The sequence below is a fragment of the Gossypium arboreum genome, chromosome 4 (genome assembly GCF_025698485.1).
Source record: "Gossypium arboreum isolate Shixiya-1 chromosome 4, ASM2569848v2, whole genome shotgun sequence".
In the NCBI taxonomy this organism is placed as follows: Eukaryota; Viridiplantae; Streptophyta; class Magnoliopsida; order Malvales; family Malvaceae; genus Gossypium; species Gossypium arboreum.
The window spans coordinates 4,512,284-4,531,948 of NC_069073.1; the positions used below are offsets into that span (position 1 = coordinate 4,512,284).

Below are 19,665 nucleotides of genomic sequence, written 5' to 3' on the forward strand. Positions count from 1 at the left end.
AATTAAGAAAAATAAGTTGATTAAAATAAATTTAAATTAATTATTGATATTCTTTAAAATGATTAGAAATTTAGAATTCTAAAAATGAGCTTATGATTTCACTGTTTTATATATTCAATATCCCACCACAATAAAACAATATTAGGATAATACTTTTAAGCTGACACTTTTTAAATGTCGGAATAGACTTGTCGACATACGTTTTAGCTAAATCTTTATATGGCATAAGGCAACATTTAATTTTTAATATTAAGAAGATATGTATTATGATAGATATAAATTAAGAAAAAATAAGTGAAAAGGATTATTCTCGTGAGTTTTTATACATAGGAAGGATTAGGTAATCTTAAACAAGAACTGATGCAAACTAATTATAACGGTAATTTGGGGCTGAAATACTTTCCTATCACTCTTGAATCTAATATCTTCAAGGCTTCCTCAGATTTAATGCAACTAGGTTTTTTGTATTGGCTCAATGAAGTTCCTTTGGACACAAAGTAATCCATTAGTGCCTCAAAACTTCCTTGCTTTACCACCCTAATCTCCACAGCTGCAATTATGTTCCTTTTCCTATAGATTTTATATGTATAATGCAATGACTCTTCCATTTTAGAGCAACACTCTACCATTATCTTTGGGTCAAGTTCTTTGCAATGGTTGCCTTCTTTTCCCTTGATCTCCCAAAATAAGACATAGTGACCTGGTGCTGAAGAAGTATCAACATAGCTAGTGTACTCGGTCAAGATGAATCCAAGTGGATCGAGAAGAGCCTTTGCTTCTGTCACAGCCTTGGAAAGGTCTGTTTCGCTTGTTTTTTCCTGATCAACACTGAGGATAACATTTTTCCTCTCCACAAATTGGAATTGAGGTGCATTATTGTAGAAACCACTCAACATAAGTACATCTCCAACTTTATATCGATATAATCCTGAAAGGAATACCATCAAACTAGATTAGATCATTATCTAACAGGTTACTGCAGGAACTAGGAAGCATAATTCAAAATCAGAACATGGCATTTGATTAATTGATTATATTCAAAAGAGGAACTCTTACCTGCACAAGTTGTAACAACTAGTTCATAACATTGGCCAGCCTTCACATTTACAAGATCAACAAGTTCAGTATCTTCATCGTTCCTCTTCATTTCAATAGATTCATCATGTTCATTTTCCACAGGAATGAATTCAAAGTAAGCCATGTTAGGGAGAAATGTGTAGGAGACATCACAGGATTTGCATAGAGGCTCTAAGTTAATCCCACAAATAGCTTCTGAGCAAGCATAAAAAGCTGAAACTAAAGGGAGCCCTCTGCAATAGAACTCGAGTTCTGCAGTATACTGTCTCATAACGCCAGTACAAACACAACCAATATACCTTGCTTTGGGCCATAGCTTTCTAATTATTCCTTCCCATGATTTACAATTACATATGTTCTCTATCAAGTCAGCCTGTTCTGGGTTAGGCTTCATGACCAATGATGCTGCATTCCTGCATCCTAAGTCGGTGATCCAATCGCTTAATCGACCTGTTTTTATGTCATAGCATAGCTCTTGCCAGTGATTTTCTAGAAACTTGACACCTCTTAGCACCGTAGATGCAAAGAGTGAACCAACCGTGACAACCTCGTCTCGTTGGATTAAACCAAAAAGTAATTGACAGTACAAGCCCTGGTTGGGGTCTGGGCAAAAGATGGTCTCAATGGGGCTTGTGTAAAGCTTAGGCAAAATGGTTCTAAAATTACTGTCGTTGTATATGCTCGTTGAGACAGATGCTGCCTTGAGGCCACTAGGAGTTTCAATCTCTGGTCTGGCAAACATAAGCTCCATTCTTTTACCGGCTTGGTTGATGTCACCAAAGTGCCTTTAAAATTAGACGGATAAAGGCAAATAGTTAGTTTTAGGGCTGGATTGCACAGTGTGATTTCATGAGCAGCTGAAAGAAAAACTAGAAGAAAATAGGGACGGGTTCCTTACTTTATCACAGGAGACTCGTACAAGCGACGAAATAACTCACAGTTCTTAGTAACTTGAGCAGTGACAGGCGTCATCTTTGGCTGCCCGCCTGAAGTCCCAGAGCTGCATTTGATCAAACAGATGATAGAACTATTAGAAGGAAGCAAACAATACCCCAAAACACACAGGAGCAAAGCAACAAATGCATGCTTGCCTTAGAAAGAACGCTGTAATGGGTTCAGCTAAAAGGATATCTGATGTCTCCCCATTAGCAATCCTATCTATGTAAGGCTTGAGATCTTCATAAGTAACTATGGGAACATTTTTCTTAAAGAGCTGCTTCTCGGTTTGACCATGGAGGAATCCCCTTAAATACTCTGTTCCTGCATTTCTACTTAGTATTTCCCCCAATACCTCGTCTTGAATTTGCCCAGCATTTGTGGTCAGTTCCTCAATCTTCTTCAACACACCTTCATACTCATTCGTTGCCATCAACTCTATTACTGATTCCCACACAGTTCCTCAATCTCCACAAATGCTAAATATATAGTACGTTATTTGTATCTAATGGGAAAATAGTTTATATTTATTTAAGAAAATTTAAATTATATTTATAAATAGAATCCATAACTGTGTATAATTATTAATTTGAATTGATAATAATCTTAAAAACTAATTGATAATATGATAAATAAATAGCCATTAATAGATATAATAATTCAAATTATGTTAAGAGTAAATACAAAATTTAATCCAACTAATTTAATATATAAACAAATAAAGGATTAAAAATTTTGACTAATTCAGTTAATATTTCAGATAAATTTGAATTAATCAAAATATTTCAATTTGATTAACGATTAAAAGATTAAAAACTTGATTATTTAAATTAATATTTATTCGATTTGATTAACTATTTGAATAACCGTAAATCTATATATATATATATATATATATTCATAAATGTTGAAAATTTTTTATAATATTTATATTTTATTTTAGCATTTTTTAATTATATTATAATATCATTTCTACACTATTATATAAAAGAAATCCCTTACTTAGGGTTTCAGTTGACACCTGTCCAAATGTCTTATTCATGGCTTATGTACTTTTTAGAGTAAATTACACTCGTAGTCACTAGAGTTGATTATGGGTCGAGTTGGGCTTAGATAATTTTTAGGCTCATATTTCGGATCTGATCACGACCCGAGCCTAGAAAGTAGGCCTAGAATTTTATTTGGGCACATATTAAATATTTAGCTTATTTTATTAAATAAAAAATTTTAAAATATAATAAATCAAGTACATTTAAAAACATAAATGATAGCAAAACAATTCTTAAAACAATATACAAATTTAAAATGAAAGTGAAATTAGAAAAATAAAGTTAAAAATTTAAAATGATTAAAAACAAAATAAAATATTTATTATATAATTCGAGCCGGGCCTGAGCAGGCCTAGACCAAAAAAATTTACCCGAGACTTTGCCTGTTTTCTAAACTGACCTTATTTTTTTATTCAAGCCTATTTTTTAAGCTTATATTTTTACCTGAATCTTCTTATTTTTAGAATAAGCCTTCAGGCTGAGCCAAGTGGCCTGACCCATAATCAGGTTTAATAGTAACTCAAAAACATGATCTATTCTATTCTAGTTAATTCAATTATAAACGAAAATGAGTATTTTCAATCATTTCCGCTGAACATATCCACGATATTACCCTACTTTTCCTATCATTAAGTCATAATTAATTTATTTTTAAAAAAAATATTTGATGTCATTTTTATGCCAGGCGATATTTTATGTATTTTTAAAAAAAATATGAGTATATCAAATTACCTAAAAAATATTTTTTAATGATGACATCAATGTATTAAGCCGCACTGATAAGGTTTAAGTTTTTTTTTTAATATAAAAAAATATTTTTTAAAAAAAATGTGGAAAGGAAACAAAAGCATGGGAGTCAGGAAAATCAAACTTTTGTTTACTTTTCAGCCTTTTATCTGATTTTATTTTTGGTTTTTCACTTTTGTAGATTAAGTAAAAAGAAAATCATTATTTTCTTATCAAACCCGAATATTTACATTTCTTCGAGTAATTTTTAAAATATATATTAGTATTGTTTGTCACAGTGATGACATTAAAAACTAAAATTAATTATGATTTAATGATTGAGAAAAAGTGAGGTGATGCTGTCAACATGTCAAACGGTATCGATTTAAAATTGTTAAAAATATCGATTATTGTATATAATTTTTACATACTCATTTTAGTAATTATTTATTTTTTCCATTATTTTGTCAAAGAAACCCCAGTAATTATATCTGCAAAAGATTTTTTTTAAAAATAACAATCAAATTTATCCATAAAATTTGATAAAGTGTGTTCTAATTAAGGATATTATACAGAGTTTTTTCCCGCTAATTTAATAAGAATTATTTTATTTTATTTTTATGAACAATTCTCTATTAATTAAAAGAATGATAATAAAATAAAATAAAATAAACCCAAACAAAGGAATATTCTAGTAAATCATAAAAACAAATTGTCTTTATCTACAATTAATTTGTGTGACATATTTGCTTTTGTAATAAATTTACGAATTTCCACAAACTTCTACAATTAATTTGGTCAAATATCTTGAAATAAAAATTGAGACAAGTCTCGAATTTCCACAAACTTCTAGAATAAATAAAATAAAATTTTATGTAGGATAAACTACATCAATTATCCTTAAATTTTATTTAAAATTATATTTCGGTCATCCAACTTTTAAAAATTTTATAATAGCCACTAATATTATCAAATTATTATATTTTTATCACTCAGTTGTTAACTTTTGTTAAAAAAGTAATGTTGCACATTAATTGAAAGGGTTAATAGCTAATTTGATCATGAGTTATAGTCAATTAAAATTTTCTTAACAATAATTGTAAAAAATTTAAAAATCCTTAAAATAAATAAAAGAATTTATATAAAAATCAATTGCAGCGAGGAAAAATCAAGAATTTAACAGCTAATTTTTCAGCATCCAATCTCATAAAAAATTAGTTGAAATGTCACAAAAAATACCCATTCACTTGATCCTACATGTTTTTTTTCATTTGCTTTGTTGCGCTATGCTCTCTTCATTTAATCTTTCTTTACCCTTTTTTTCATGTATATCTGTGTTGGCTCTGTTTTTCTCAGATCATTAAAAATAAATATATATTTATATTTTATTTATAATTAAAAGTAAAATCTTGACTTGAAATTTAAGAAAAAATAGAGGGTTTGGAGAAGAAAAAGAGTAATTTGTATTATAAATTTAAAAAAATCCAAAATTTCAAAAAAAAATTGAAATTTAACAAAGACCCGAACAAAATAATAGAACATTTTGCTCTTCTCTTTTGCCCTCTTCTTTCTTTTTTTCTTTATAATTATCAGAAAATCTTACAAATAGGTCGTTGATGATAGAACTTTTTATGATGCTTAATAATGAAAGCAGTGTTGCAAACCTAGATTTTACATCTTGAAAACTCAAGAAGCAACAATCGATCTAATAGTAAAATCTGAATATTGCATTGATATGTATTTTGTTAGTGCTTTGAGAAATAAAATAAACAAAATTTGCAAAGCAATTTCTGGGTATAACAACATGTTGTTGATTTGATTGAAGGTGTTCATCAATGGTAGAAAACAAATAGAGTTTAGTTTGAAAATTTTAATTTTTTATATAATAAAATTTGCAAAAAATGTTAGTTTAAAATTTTTTAGTTTTAATTATAAGAATTTTTACATTTATACATATTTAATTTTTATTTTTAAAATTTATGATTTTTAATTATTTTTATAAATTTTAAATAATTGTTAACCTAATATTTTTTTTTACAATTATTGTTAAGAAAACATTAAAAATATCAAAATGATTTTTAACTATACCCAATGACCGAATTAACTATTAACCCATTAAATTGCAACGCTACTTTTTTAATGATAGCCAACAAATGAGTGAAAAAATTGTAACTAATTGATAACTTTAGTGACTATTATGTAACTTTTAAAATTTTGGTGACTGAAATGTAATTTTAAACAAAATTTAGGATAGTTGGTGGAATTTACCCTTTTATATAAGATAAAATTTTATAATAGTAAATAATATATCATTATTCTTATTATATATATACATATATTTATGACATCCATATTATCCACAATATTTTACTTGACCAGGTATATTATTTTATTAGCTCAAAGGTCTATTATATAATCAAAAGATATTCTAAATAATCTCATCCATCAATTACAGTAATATTAAACTAATGCTACTTTTTTTACATATATTGTAATTAAATTTTATTATCGATCATGTATATTAATACAACCAAGTGACATAGATAAACACGAAAATATAATTTAGAAATTACATGCATAATGTGATGTGTAATTACATGTGATAAAAGGAATCATTTCATGTGAAAAAATATTGCTATCATATATTTTTTTTAATTAGTTTACGTAGATTGAATCCTCACTTCTCGGCATCTTGCTGATAGAAGATTACTCTTGGCTTTCCTTGTCTTAACACATGCAACTACAAAATCACAAACACTGCGTAATCTGTATAGGCATAAAGTTAAATTTGTTGATGGGACACTTATCCGAGACCTCGTTTGAACTTATAGAGGGTTTGAGTAAAAATATTAAATTTGAAAAAAAAATTTGGACAAAAAACTAAATTCATTTAAAATATGAACCAGTCTCGACTTGAACATTTATTTGTAATATTTTATATTATGTTATTTTTATATATTATTAATTTATAACACATAAAAATTAAATCTACACTAATATATAACATTACTATATATAAATGAAAAATATGAACGGACTTAAAAAGGATTTAGGTTAACCATTTACAAATATAGGTAGATTTTGGAAAAAAAATTTAAACCCATATTTCAAGTAAAAACTTGGGCCTAAACTAAGTTTGTTGATAGCTAGATGAGTTTTCAAGTATCTTATTTTTCTTCGGTTAGTATTTGGTACATTAACAATTTTTTTTCTATTCCACAAATAGTTTTAAAAAGTTATCATATGTCTTCTTCTTCTTTTTTAAAAAAAAATTAGTTTTTAATAATTTACGATACCTTAATGGGACGCTTGTCAACTCCTTACTCCAGCTTGTAAAGTCTAAAAACTTCACAGACTATATATCAAATATTATTCTATTTTCCTTTGTACAAATTGATACTTATTTTACAATTTAATTGCAAACTTACATTGAGTCTTTCATTTATTTTTTGATATTCGCTTTCACACATTGGGGTTTGCTGAGGGACAATCTGACTCTTTCGGGGACACTAGTCCTCAACAATGGAAAATATCATCTCTCAAGGAAAATCATTTTGTTCCCTCTTGATATGTCGTAATTTGATACGTCAAATTAGGCATTCTAGAATACTTAATGAGTTTGTTCTCAAGTAATTTACGAGTCTCTTTTTATGCCTTTCATTATTTTTTAGTTTCCAGTATTACTAATCGTTTTTATTTGGTTTTACTCATGTTAAGACCTAAATTGACGAAATGGTGTCATTAAGAATCTAATAATGTGCTTAAGTTATGTAGGAGATGACAATGGCCAAACCTACGTTTGACATGGGTGTCGCGACACTGAGCTTCCATTACCTCGAAGGTGAAAGGCTTCAACAAGAAATAAACCTAGAGCAGGCTGTCGAGAGTGTCGCGACACTAAGTGTGTTGTGTTGTAACATTGAGCCCAAAGTCGCTACACCAAGCCTCCAAGGTCGCAATATCACTAATGGTTGTTGAAGTGAAAAAGTCATGGCCATTGTCGAGAATGTCACGACATCGAAAACCTCTAAAGCCAAGAGTGTGCCACTATCAAGGGCATCACAACACTAAAGCTTGGATGTTGTGACGCCGCTGCTTGACAAGGTGAAAAATACTACAAGAGTAGTCTTTTTTCCAACAAAAACCCAAGTCAACCCATAGACTTCAAGGGCAATTTTGTCAATTTTAGGGTTGAAATTTTGTCTATATTAAAGATGTTTTGGCTATTAAACTTAAAAGAGCCACCTTTTAATCTTTTTAGTTTAGTAGTTATTCTAACCACCATTTTTAGATTTTAGTTCTTTACTTTCCTGAGCTTAGTAGTTATAGTTGTTCATTTTATCAGTTTTTACTATAGCTTTTCTTTTCTTTGCACTTAGATACATAAACTCTACTTTGTATTTTGATTTTCATTGAAGTTCTTTAATATATTTCAACCTAATTAACTCTCAAAAGTGTATAAATCTCAGCTTTAGTTATGTTTTCTCTTTCATTGTTGTTGCTATCTTCTCCAAAGAACCCATCAGCAACCCCTAAAATTTCTCTAACCTTGTTTTTATGTTTTCTTTAATGAATTAATTGAGCATGTACTTGGATGATGTTGTTGTGTTGGTGATGGATAGTAATTAAATTTTATGGTGGTTGGTTGATGGAAATGTTGCATATTTAGTTTTTGGGTCAAGGACTAAAACGTAAAAACTAGACTAAATCGAATAAAATTCAAAACATAAAATTGACAGCTCTAGGTGAACAATTAGATAGGTAAGACCGAGAGGAGAACCTATTGGGAACCAATTCAATCGTCCTAATTTAGTTTAGTAAAATCGAGAGATACTTGGACTAAATCATCTAATTGGGTAAAATGATGACCGAAAAGTAAAATTGAACCAATTAGGAGTTTGAAGCCTTTAGATCCCTAATCCAAGAATTATGCCACTTTAGCTCTTTGAATTGATTTTTGTGCACTTTTGATTGTTTTGCAATTTAATCCTTTTAAGTGTTAGTGCAATTAACCCTTGATAATGATTTGTCGTAATATAATACTTAGTAGTGAGTAACTAGCTAAACTTCTTGTTTGCATGTATTTTCATTGTTGATCACCTTATCACTTGAACTCTCTTGAATTTAGTCCTCGAAAATATTTCGTATTTTATTATAACACAAAAAATTACAACTAACTTATCACACTTGCAAATAACCATTACGTTTCTGATTGTATTTCTGGTGCAACTCTCAAGGATGCAACTTCTCAATGTGTGCATAAATTTCATAAACTTTGAAATTGATTTTGTATTTGTATTTGTGCTGCCTTTAGTTGAGTGTTGCACGTTAAACTTGCATCCAATAGAGTTAAAAACTTTTTATGTTATGAATGCTAGATTGATGATGCTTTGTTGTAGGCACTAAATGTTTCAACAATATATAATAGATGCTTTTGCAAGTGTCATGAGACTAGAACTTTAACAAACCACACGACTTTAGACAATTCTTTTGCTTCAAATTTATCTAAGTCAGCTTATCTCTCAAAAATAAAAAATTTCAAGGAAAATTCTTGAAGACATCAAAAATAAAGCGAAAACAACTAAAAGACAAAAGAACTTGAACCGAACAGAAAAGCCACAAGAAAATAATAGTAATCTCAAAAGTATTCTCTTACTTTGAATAGAATACAAGAAATGATTATAAACGAAAGGGAAAGTCCCTATTTATAGTTGAGCTCCACCAAATTCAACCGTACAAATTAATTTACATCAACAGCTGAGATTAATGCATATTTACAATATTAGAGTCCTAATAAATTTAAACTCTATACAATCTTGTCCTTTAAGATTTACAATTACCCTAGTAAATCTAGTTTTACTAGAGTATTTCACTGAATCACCAAAACTTCAAGTCAATAAGTTTTCTCCATGAGTTCCACGAACTGAACCAGGTTAAGTGAGTCAAGTAAGTAGTGTTGACATGAATTCCACGAGTTCCATGAATCCATTAACATGAATGACCATTTTGGTCGAAAAACAGAATAGTTTTTCCTTATTGCCTATTAACCTTAGAGCAGTGTTGACACCTTATCCTTCTAAAACGGAGGTATGACATTTCTTAGATACCTGATGGTTTTATTTTCAAACAGAGGTATGCCATTACATGGAGAGAATTTTAAACAGAGCACAAACCTATTTTCCGATAGCTTTGCACTTCAACATCAATTGTGGAAGTATGTTTTGAAGGCATTGCATCTGCGGCAGCATGTTCTCTTGCACAACACTTAGATTCCAGTAATTCTCTTTCTTCCGGTATTACTGGTAAAGTGATTTCTTGTGTTTCCATCATCCTTATTTTAGATAAGGAGTCTGCTAATTTAGCTTTCACATCCTCTTCAGCTGATGGGATTTCCAATGGCAATATCCTCAAACCTTTCGGTGTTCTTCTCATTAGGGTCTGTAATAGTCTGCTTGGTAGTCTCTCAAACCAGAAATATCAACAGGCACTCTTAGTTTAGGCTGCAAGTAGTAAGCAAAGGGTAATTTATTGCTTGGAGAAAAAATAGAAGCAAAAATCAGTCCTCCACTTATGGCCTTGAAGTGATGAACTTACTCTTCTCAGTTGTTTAATATGTATATTGATCAAGTATAAATGTTGTTAGCAACAATATTTGGTGCACCGAAAATTTTCTGACTGAACTTCATAACAATAAAAAGAAAGAATTTTGATGTTCTCACCCGATTTTTAGTTGCATTTTTGCAGTCCATGTATGAAGTGTCATCGCAGACATTAGTTACATCCTTAAGCACTGCCCTTCTTTTAGGCTGAAGACCAACAGTGGCTCCAGATAATGCAAGTCGGGCAAATTTTGACATCCTCCGGCTACTCTACATAGTAAATGCAAGAGAATTCATCATATTGAATCATAAGTGCACATAAAGCTTCTACTCATAGAGAGAAAGCTTTCCTCAGCCTGCTACATATTAGCAGGATACTTCAATGCATGATAAGATAAACCGTCTTGTGTGGAGTATGGCTACTCTGCAAGACAAAATGCAATGAAATGAATTTAGTGGCACTGTACAATTCAATGTACCTCCAAACAGTTCACTGCAACATGCTTTAGATAAATCACCACTTGAATCTCAAAAGTACTTACTTCTCACAACTCTCTTGGCTTTCAAGATACAATGGTCAACAGTTGAAATGGTACGCATATCTGGCTGTATGCCCCTCCTATACATTTCCTCAAAAAGATTTAAAGCCCTTGCTAAATATCCTCTTTTACAATAGCCAGATATAAGAGTCATATATGTCGCATTATCTGGTTCTAATCCTGATTCAATCATTTGATCGAATATCCTAATTGCATCCCAAAGATTGTTTGTCCTACAGTAATAATCAATCAAAACCGTATAGCAAACAACATCAGGTTCTATTTCCTTGTCCTTCATTTCCCTCCAAAAAGTTGAAGCATCCATTATCTTCTTGTCTTTGTTTTGTGGTGCATCAGGACTGGAAAGAGATACCAAATTTAGTTTCAAATGGCTGTTAATCAAGACCGTATAAGTGATAACATCAGGTTTAATTCCTCTTTCATTCATATTATTGAAAAGAAGCAAGGCTTCCTGCAAAAGATTCATCTTGCAGTAGCCACTTATCATTATTGTGTAGATAACTAGATCAGGTGTTTGCCGTCTCGCAAATATTTGATCGAACAACAATTGGGCGTTTATGCAATTTCCTGCCTTAAAAAATGCACCGATGAGTTGACTGTACATTAGTTTGGTAGGTTCAACATTCAAATCAGACATGACCTTCAGTAACATAAGAGCTTTGTAATTTTCACCATCCTTGCAGAGACTACTCAGCAGTTTTGAGCAAGAAGCCTTCCTCACCAGAAATCCCTGATTAGCCAGCTTAAGAAACAATTTAAATGCTTTTTTTGTGAGTCTTGATTCAATATAACCATCAACTAAGGCAGCATCATTTTCAAAACACTTGTCTGGCAAACTATCTAAGAAATCTTCAGCTTCGCTAACCTTACCACCTATGCATAAACCTTTGATGATCATGTTGCGCATGACAATCTCACACTGCAAACCTTGTTTTTCTGCATGATTCAAAAGACCGATAGCCTTTCGTGCATGGCCATTTCGAGCTAAGCCCCCTACAAGGACATTGAAAGAAACAATATCAGGCTTGTGACCATTCTCCAACATCTCCTTGAACAAGTTCACTGCGTCTTCAACTTTACCTTGAAGACAATATCCATTGATTAAAGTGGTATAGTTAATAATATCAGGAGAAATCTGTTTACCCTTCATCTCATCAAGTAATTCTACAGCTTCTTCCACTTTACCTGCCTTGCAGAGAGCATCAGCCACTACATTATAACAAACCTCATCAAGAAATATCCCGAAGTTCGTAAACTTCTTAAATTGATTTACAGCTTCAAAATCCCGGCCCATTTGACACAGGCTTTGAAGAATGTAGCTCAAAATCACACAATTCGTTTTGATACCGTTTGACATCATTTCATCATGAACCTCCAAAGCTCTGTCTATATTACCGCATTTGCAGTATCCTCTGATCAAAGCACCATAAGGAAACGTATCAAGAACAATACCATGCAATTCAGCCTCAAATAAAACATCTGCAGCTTCTTCCAATTTCATCTCATCGCAGAAGCCCTTAATCACAACATAATAAGCAAAGGCATCATCAAGAGGAATCTTTGACTCCCTCCACGCTTTAAGAACTTCATAACCAAACTCTGTTCTTCCATGCATACAAAGCCCTTCGATATAAGTTGTGTAAGCAACAGCATTCGGCCTAACTCTCGCTTCATCCATCTCTTGAAAAATGCCAACAACTTTCTCGAAATTGCCCTTCCTGCAAAATGCCTTAATCATAATGCCATAAGTGTAATCATTTGCCTTCAACCCAAGTCTCTTCAACTGTTGATAAACAGCTATAGCCATATCCACTTTCCCACAACAAATCAAACGATTCATAAGAAAATTACAAGAGAATATATGTGGAATAAATCCCCGCCTTTGAGTTTGAAACAAGATATCAATAACTTCATCAAACATTTCAACACTAACATATGCCTTCACCAATGCATTGGACAATCGAACCAAAAGGTTTGAATCTTCTCCCTCAAGCCCCTCTTCAAGAATTTCAAACAAATCCATGACTTTAAAACCTAAATGTTTCTCTCTCCCAATGATTTCCAACAACACCGAATCCAATTTCCTTTCCCAACAGCACTGACACAATATTCTTATAATTGATGCATATGTACAAACATCATGAGAAAAACCATCTTCTTTCAATCGATTAAAAAATGACAAAGCCTTATCAGGTTGTTCTCTCAAAGTATTCAAAGTTTCAACAACTTCAACTCTATGTAATTCAAAGACTCGGTTAACGAAATGATTCATATTTGGGGTACCAATGATTTCTTGCTCATCTGATGAACTGGATGCTAATTGGTCAAGAGCATAGTGCATCTGCGGTGAAACAAAAATAATTACAACATTCTCAATTTCAATACATTACAAACTCGTATCTCTTACTTCTTGCTTCTCAAATTAAAAAAAGAAAAGAAAAGAAATTGCAATTAGATGCAATATATAAGAAATAAAATGAAAATTGTAAATCAACTTTTATAAAAAAAAAATGTAACCTTATTATAGATAAAGTACATAATACTACTTTTAATTATTAGAATTAAGTCATATTGTTTAGTTGTTTATCCATTTGTATTCAATTATGATTTGGCTTTCACTGTTTAACTTTTAATTTGAGTCTAGCCAACAGCCATGGGAGAATCGTAGCAAGAAAAAGAAAGAATCCTAAGACAAGCCCAAATTTCTTTCAACGATACTTAGCTCATAAACGTGGAGAAAATCACATTTTAAACAAAAACAAAGGGAGAAATGAACAACTGAAATACCTCTTTTCTGGCAATAGGAGAGAACTTTGAAAAGCTCCAAAGTGCAGGTCGTGTCTTCCACAAGGATTGCCCCAACATCTAATCAATCAAAAAAACAAAAAATCAAAATCAAAACCCAACAATTAAAACGTTGAATTATTGCCCAAAAAGTAAAAGAAGTCAGTGTGTACCAGAAGCTGAAGAGCTCGGTCGCAAGGCTGGTATTTTAAATCAGAAACTTTGTTTCAAAGATAAAAACTTTGGGATGCTTTGACTGAAATAGTTGAGGAGATGAAGATATAAGGTGTGTTAAGGGAATGTGAGGTTCCCAGGGTTTTGTCAAGGTTTTGAAATGATATGAACCGTCTGCAAACTATTTCCAAGGGAACTGTTATTTGTTAGCCGCACTAGCTAAAAAAGGGTGACAAAACATTATGATTCAAATTGAACCCTCATAAGTTTGGGCTTAATTTTAGGGCTTAATTTTAATGAATGTCTATCCAATATACTATTTAAACTTAGGGTTTAATATTTGGCAAAAAAAAAAACTTAGGGTTTAACATGTTATATGATACTTGAATTTTGTTTCAATGTTTAATTTAGTTCCTGAGGTTTTTTTCAATTTCAAACTTAAATTTGGCTTTAATATTCACTTTGGTACTCAATATATGCTCTAGTACTTAATTAGAAAAATAAAGAGTTTGAACCTTATGTGTTAGTCTAATAGTTAGGGTGTTCACCACCACATAGATGACCTAAGTTCGAGTTACGCTAATTATGTTGCTATTAAAGAACTTGTAATGCATATAAATCTTAAAAAAGAATTTTCTTTTTTAATTTTTTTAAATTTTAATAGGGACTTGTAAAATTCTCGGCTTTAAATTGTCTAAACTAGTAACTTTTATAGTCTTTCACAAAGTGCTCATAGACATCAGCGGATTTGCCATTAAACTAATGGCTTTTCTTTTATGTGTGTATTAAAAATAATCCATGAAATTAAAAGAGAACCGAAATATTGTGATTATGAACCGTGGAGGGTGTTGCAAAATGATAATTTTAAATGCTTGATAGAGGTGCTCATGAATCTAGTTGAATCGGGTTTAAGTATGATATTAATATATTTTATGTTTATTCAAGTTCGGTCAAGTTAGAAATATGGACTTAAAATTTTATTTAAACCCGTCCATATTTACAAAAGATTAACTCAAGCGCATTTTAAGCTTGTCCATATTATTTTTTTAAAAAGAATATTTATATTATAGTATTTTAATATTTAATAGTTTTATATTTTTTTTATTTATTGAATATTTTATATAATTATTTTAACATTATTTTAATGTTTACATTAGAGTAATATTATATATTTAGTATGAATTTATTTTTAATGCGTTTTAAATTACATAATATATAAAAATAACGTAATATAAATTATTAAAAACTTAAAAACCGACCTATATTTTAAACGGTCTATTTTCTTTGTCCAAGCTCATTTTCTGGCCTAATATTTTTATCCAAATTCTCTCAAATTTAGGACAAAGCTTCGAGCATGGGCAGATAACCTAGCACTTGAACTGGTGTAGTGCTCAGTAAATTTCAACAATTTCTTAGTTCTCAACCCATTTTAATTTCCAGAAATTAATCACTTTCAACAATCTTTGATGTTTAGATGAGTGTCTGAACATGTTTGTACTTCCAATCTCGACAAAGAAAAGGGATCATTCGTATTCAAAGTTTTCATGTTTACGCTTTTCATATATTGGTATTTCTGATAATTTTCATGTGATGCCCTAAATAAAAGACATTCGATTTGATTCAATTTTCGTATGATAATAACTAAATAAATTAACTAATTTATACAAATTAAAATATAATCCAACCAAATAAGATCAACTATATTTACCGGTTATTAAATACAAGTGAGTCCAACTATAATGATGAGAGGAACAGTTAAAAACGCATACTAATGAGGTTACATTGCCTGGAACATTGGTGAAAAAGTTCAAACTAAAATTCACCATATGATCTAGGAAGACATTTAATTAAGTATAAAACATGCTAAGAAACAGTTCCATCGAAGATTCTCTATTAATTCATCTATTTCTTATTCTTATCAACACTTTCATTCTCTTATTTGAAATCCTATTCAATCTTCACAAACACTACAAAAAGGTCTCCATTTTGATTCATAAAATCATTAACCCAAAGCCACTACAGCAAAGAACTAATACTAGTCGATAACAAAGATCCTGACATATATACTGTTCACTTGCATGTTACCTTTGTGAGAATATGCGATGTGCATGCGTCGACAGTTGGGAGAAAGAGAGCTAAAGCTTGAAGCCGAAGGTGCGTTGGTTTAGGGCGTGAAAGACGATAATAGTGAAGCTGTGGAGGACGAAGAGATTATTGATCTGATGAAGTACGATGGTGGCGGACGAACGGTGGGTGTGTCGGGCTGTCGACAGTAGAAAGTTACCGGGTTTGGGAAATTAGGGATTATATCTGGATGTTTTGTTTTTACTTTTTAGGGGTTTTTATTAAATTATTTATGTAATATAAATTATTTTATAATTAAATTAATTGTTAATTTACTATACTTGGGTTGAGTCGAGTTTATATTTAAAATTTTGAGGTTGGGTTTATATTATGAATTGGAGTTCAATGTAAAATTAATTATTAATTTAAAAAATCCAAAAGCCTAATCAGATGAGTTTAATTGGTTAAAACAATTTTTTGCACACTCTATGCCGCGAACTCAATCCTGACTCATCCACGATCAGTCTTTAATTTCCTAAAAAATGGTAATCATTTGTTTCCCCATAACTACCTTCCAAGCTACGTCCATAAAACAAATAGCACCCAATTGTAGGTGCAATTTCACCTTCGGCAACCTTCCAGGGACCAACAAGCATATCAGAGCTGAGCATTTGTCATTTTGACACATTGATTAACAAGAACCCATAATTAATAACAAATCTTCAACTTGAAAGATCATACCACTGACACTAATTTAAAATTCCTTCATACAATAGCTATTGACAATAATGTTTTCGGTGGAGAAAAAAACCTTGAATGTGAAAATAAAGAAAATATAAGAAATAAGCATCACAATCACTCTCCAGCTACAAACATCCTATTAAACAACATAGTTGAACGATACATGGAAAGGAAGGAATAGAGCATCAATAGTTTGCCCACTACCACATCCAGAGGGCCATCATCTCAATGGTTGTGGAAACAAATGAAAGCCATAATAGTACATCAAGATCAAAGTACATCCTCCTTCAGTGATCCCACCTTCAACACTTTCCCCATATAAACCGGACCTTGATTTCAATTTTGACACAGGACACGAAAAAGCCAAGTAAATGAAAATGTAACTCACCATCAAAGAACTTATAAAACTTAGAAGCACTTCCTGTGGACAATGGATGGACCGGACTCATCATACTCGCCCTTGGAAATCCACATCTGATGCAACAAGCAAAGCCATAATGTCAGTTTGGACAAACAGCTTACAAAAAGTGTAAAACATGGGCCAAATATAAGCAAAAATATTTCACCTGCTGGAAGGTGCTGAGTGATGCCAAGATAGATCCTCCAATCCAGACACTGTACTTTCTCTCTGGTGGTGCAACTACCTTAATCTTCATGCTGCTAGGAGCAAGGGCAGTGATCTCCTTGCTCATTCGGTCAGCAATACCAGGAAACATAGTTGAACCACCACTGAGCACAATGTTACCATAGAGATCCTTCCTGATATCAACATCACACTTCATGATAGAGTTATATGTAGTTTCATGGATTCCAGCAGCTTCCATCCCAATAAGAGACGGCTGGAAGAGGACTTCTGGACAACGGAATCTCTCAGCTCCAATGGTAATGACTTGCCCATCAGGCAACTCATAGTTCTTCTCAACAGAAGAGCTGCTCTTGGCAGTCTCCAGTTCCTGCTCATAGTCCAAGGCAACGTAAGCAAGCTTCTCCTTCATGTCACGGACAATTTCCCGTTCAGCAGTGGTGGTGAACATGTAACCTCTCTCAGTAAGAATCTTCATCAAAGAATCAGTGAGATCACGACCAGCAAGGTCTAGACGGAGGATGGCATGTGGAAGGGCATACCCTTCATAGATTGGCACAGTGTGAGATACACCATCACCAGAATCCAGCACAATACCTGTCTATTTCAGAAAACCAGTGTTTAGCTTGATTAGTTAAGAATGATCTATAAAATTGTGAAAAATTCAGAGATTTCTGTCTTAACAAACCTGTCGTCCGACCACTGGCATACAAAGAGAGAACAGCTTGGATGGCAACATACATGGCAGGCACATTGAAGGTCTCAAACATGATCTGAGTCATCTTTTCTCTGTTGGCCTTGGGGTTGAGAGGTGCCTCTGTGAGAAGCACTGGGTGCTCCTCGGGAGCAACACGGAGCTCATTGTAGAATGTATGATGCCAGATCTTTTCCATATCATCCCAGTTGCTGACAATACCATGCTCAATGGGATATTTCAAAGTAAGGATACCTCTTTTAGATTGTGCCTCATCTCCTACATATGCATCCTTCTGACCCATCCCAACCATAACACCAGTGTGTCGGGGTCGGCCAACAATACTGGGAAAAACTGCCCTGGGAGCATCATCACCAGCAAAACCAGCCTGTACAATAAGGAAAAATCAGATCAACAATGATAAAATAGTACATTTTTCATAAATAAATAAACAATAACGGGGGGAATATTAACTCAAGGTCTAGAAATCAACTAACCTTCACCATTCCAGTTCCATTATCACAGACAAGGGGTTGAATCTCCTCAATATCGGCCATCTTTTACAGTGTACTGTATTACAAACAAGGACTGAGATCGTCGGTGAAGCAAAAAGAACTTGCAACCGGTAATGATAAACAAAGTCTTACACAAATCAAGTCATATTTTCTCTAAATTGAAAAAATTGAACATTTAAAGTCAACATTAGGGATAGCAAAACTTAATCCATCTACAGAGTTAGCACCGATCTGCTCCGTACAAATTCTTTTTTCTTTATTTTTAAGTGGATGCTGGCAATGGAGTGATGAGCTTTCGTAAATGCATGGTTCGCTCTATCCCACCTCATCTTTTAGAATTATTATTTTGCACTTAAAATTTTTCAATGTAATTTTCTTTAAAGCAATTATAGGTATAACTTATATCAAAGTAGCAGTATGGACAGTTTTAACGAAAGTAGATATAACAATCCCAACTTCGCTCCATTGTCATTCCCGATCAAGTAGAGGCGCAACCAAATTCAGTCAGTTCAAAAGTTAGACAACATTCAGTCGACAGCATCTAAGTAAGCTACTGAATCAATTATCAAAGAAATAAAGATCAAATATTAGAACATAATAAACCTCAAAAATAGAATATTCGAAAATCAAGCATTGAACGGTAGAAGTTGGAAGCGCAACTAAGTTCAAAACTCATGAGATCTAAAAATTAAAATAGGAAATGTAATGAAGCAGAACAACAAGGTAAGTGCAGATCCATACAACAAAGAGAAGCAGATCAAGCTAAATCTAGCTCTAGAAAACCGGTAGAAACTTCTAGAAGCCTGGATCTCAGTTCTATCATCAACAAAACATCAAAATCAACAGATCGGTCGCTTTGAAGTCAAAATCAAAAGCCAAGTAAAAAGATTTACCTTAACAAGAAAAGAACCACGACGCTTTGGTTTTCTTTCTATCTCTCGTACAAGGTCGATGCTGGTGGTAGAGACGGAAATGGATATATATAGAGAGAAGAGTAAGGAAAAGGGGAATGTTTATATAATGGGTAATTATACTTAAAAAAAAAGAAAAAAAAAAAAAGGAGAGGTATGGAAATTTTTGAAATTTGAAATTAAATAGTAGGAGTAAGAATATGGAAATCTGAAAATGAAATCATTTCCCGCACCATGAGAAAAGATAGGGTG

The 19,665-nt window shown here is 32.1% G+C and overlaps 3 protein-coding genes across 9 annotated transcripts; all 3 read right to left on the minus strand.

Annotated features, from left to right (window-relative positions):
* Positions 1-235: 235 nt before the first annotated feature.
* Positions 236-2,530, minus strand: LOC108460643 (indole-3-acetic acid-amido synthetase GH3.17-like). Its single transcript, XM_017760212.2, has 4 exons — positions 2,169-2,530; positions 1,976-2,077; positions 1,057-1,862; positions 236-928 (listed from the first exon to the last, which is right to left on the minus strand). The coding sequence occupies exons 1-4, from the start codon at positions 2,444-2,446 to the stop codon at positions 372-374; spliced, it is 1,743 nt and encodes a 580-aa protein (XP_017615701.2). The 5' UTR covers positions 2,447-2,530; the 3' UTR covers positions 236-371.
* A 6,937-nt stretch (positions 2,531-9,467) lies between these two features.
* On the minus strand, positions 9,468-14,169 carry LOC108460641 (pentatricopeptide repeat-containing protein At2g26790, mitochondrial). 5 transcript variants are annotated; one of them, XM_053026928.1, is made up of 6 exons: positions 13,905-14,163; positions 13,735-13,812; positions 10,930-13,288; positions 10,508-10,811; positions 9,962-10,288; positions 9,468-9,711 (listed from the first exon to the last, which is right to left on the minus strand). In XM_053026928.1, the coding sequence occupies exons 2-4, from the start codon at positions 13,810-13,812 to the stop codon at positions 10,807-10,809; spliced, it is 2,442 nt and encodes an 813-aa protein (XP_052882888.1). In that variant the 5' UTR covers positions 13,905-14,163; the 3' UTR covers positions 9,468-9,711; positions 9,962-10,288; positions 10,508-10,806. The 5 variants fall into 5 exon arrangements, with proteins under 5 accessions (XP_052882888.1, XP_017615699.1, XP_052882886.1 ...); XM_017760210.2 differs by having other exon boundaries at positions 9,468-10,288; positions 13,905-14,169; XM_053026926.1 differs by having other exon boundaries at positions 10,508-13,288.
* Positions 14,170-16,690: 2,521 nt separating this feature from the next.
* On the minus strand, positions 16,691-19,598 carry LOC108460342 (actin-7). Of its 3 annotated transcripts, none has more exons than XM_017759796.2 (5): positions 19,396-19,598; positions 18,485-18,557; positions 17,982-18,375; positions 17,277-17,890; positions 16,691-17,184 (listed from the first exon to the last, which is right to left on the minus strand). In XM_017759796.2, exons 2-5 carry the CDS (start codon positions 18,542-18,544, stop codon positions 17,119-17,121), a joined length of 1,134 nt encoding a protein of 377 aa, XP_017615285.1. In that variant the 5' UTR covers positions 18,545-18,557; positions 19,396-19,598; the 3' UTR covers positions 16,691-17,118. The 3 variants fall into 3 exon arrangements, with proteins under 3 accessions (XP_017615285.1, XP_017615287.1, XP_052882890.1); XM_017759798.2 differs by having other exon boundaries at positions 18,485-18,575; positions 19,396-19,528; XM_053026930.1 differs by lacking the exons at positions 18,485-18,557; positions 19,396-19,598 and having other exon boundaries at positions 17,277-17,894; positions 17,982-18,189.
* Between the last annotated feature and the right edge of the window lie 67 nt (positions 19,599-19,665).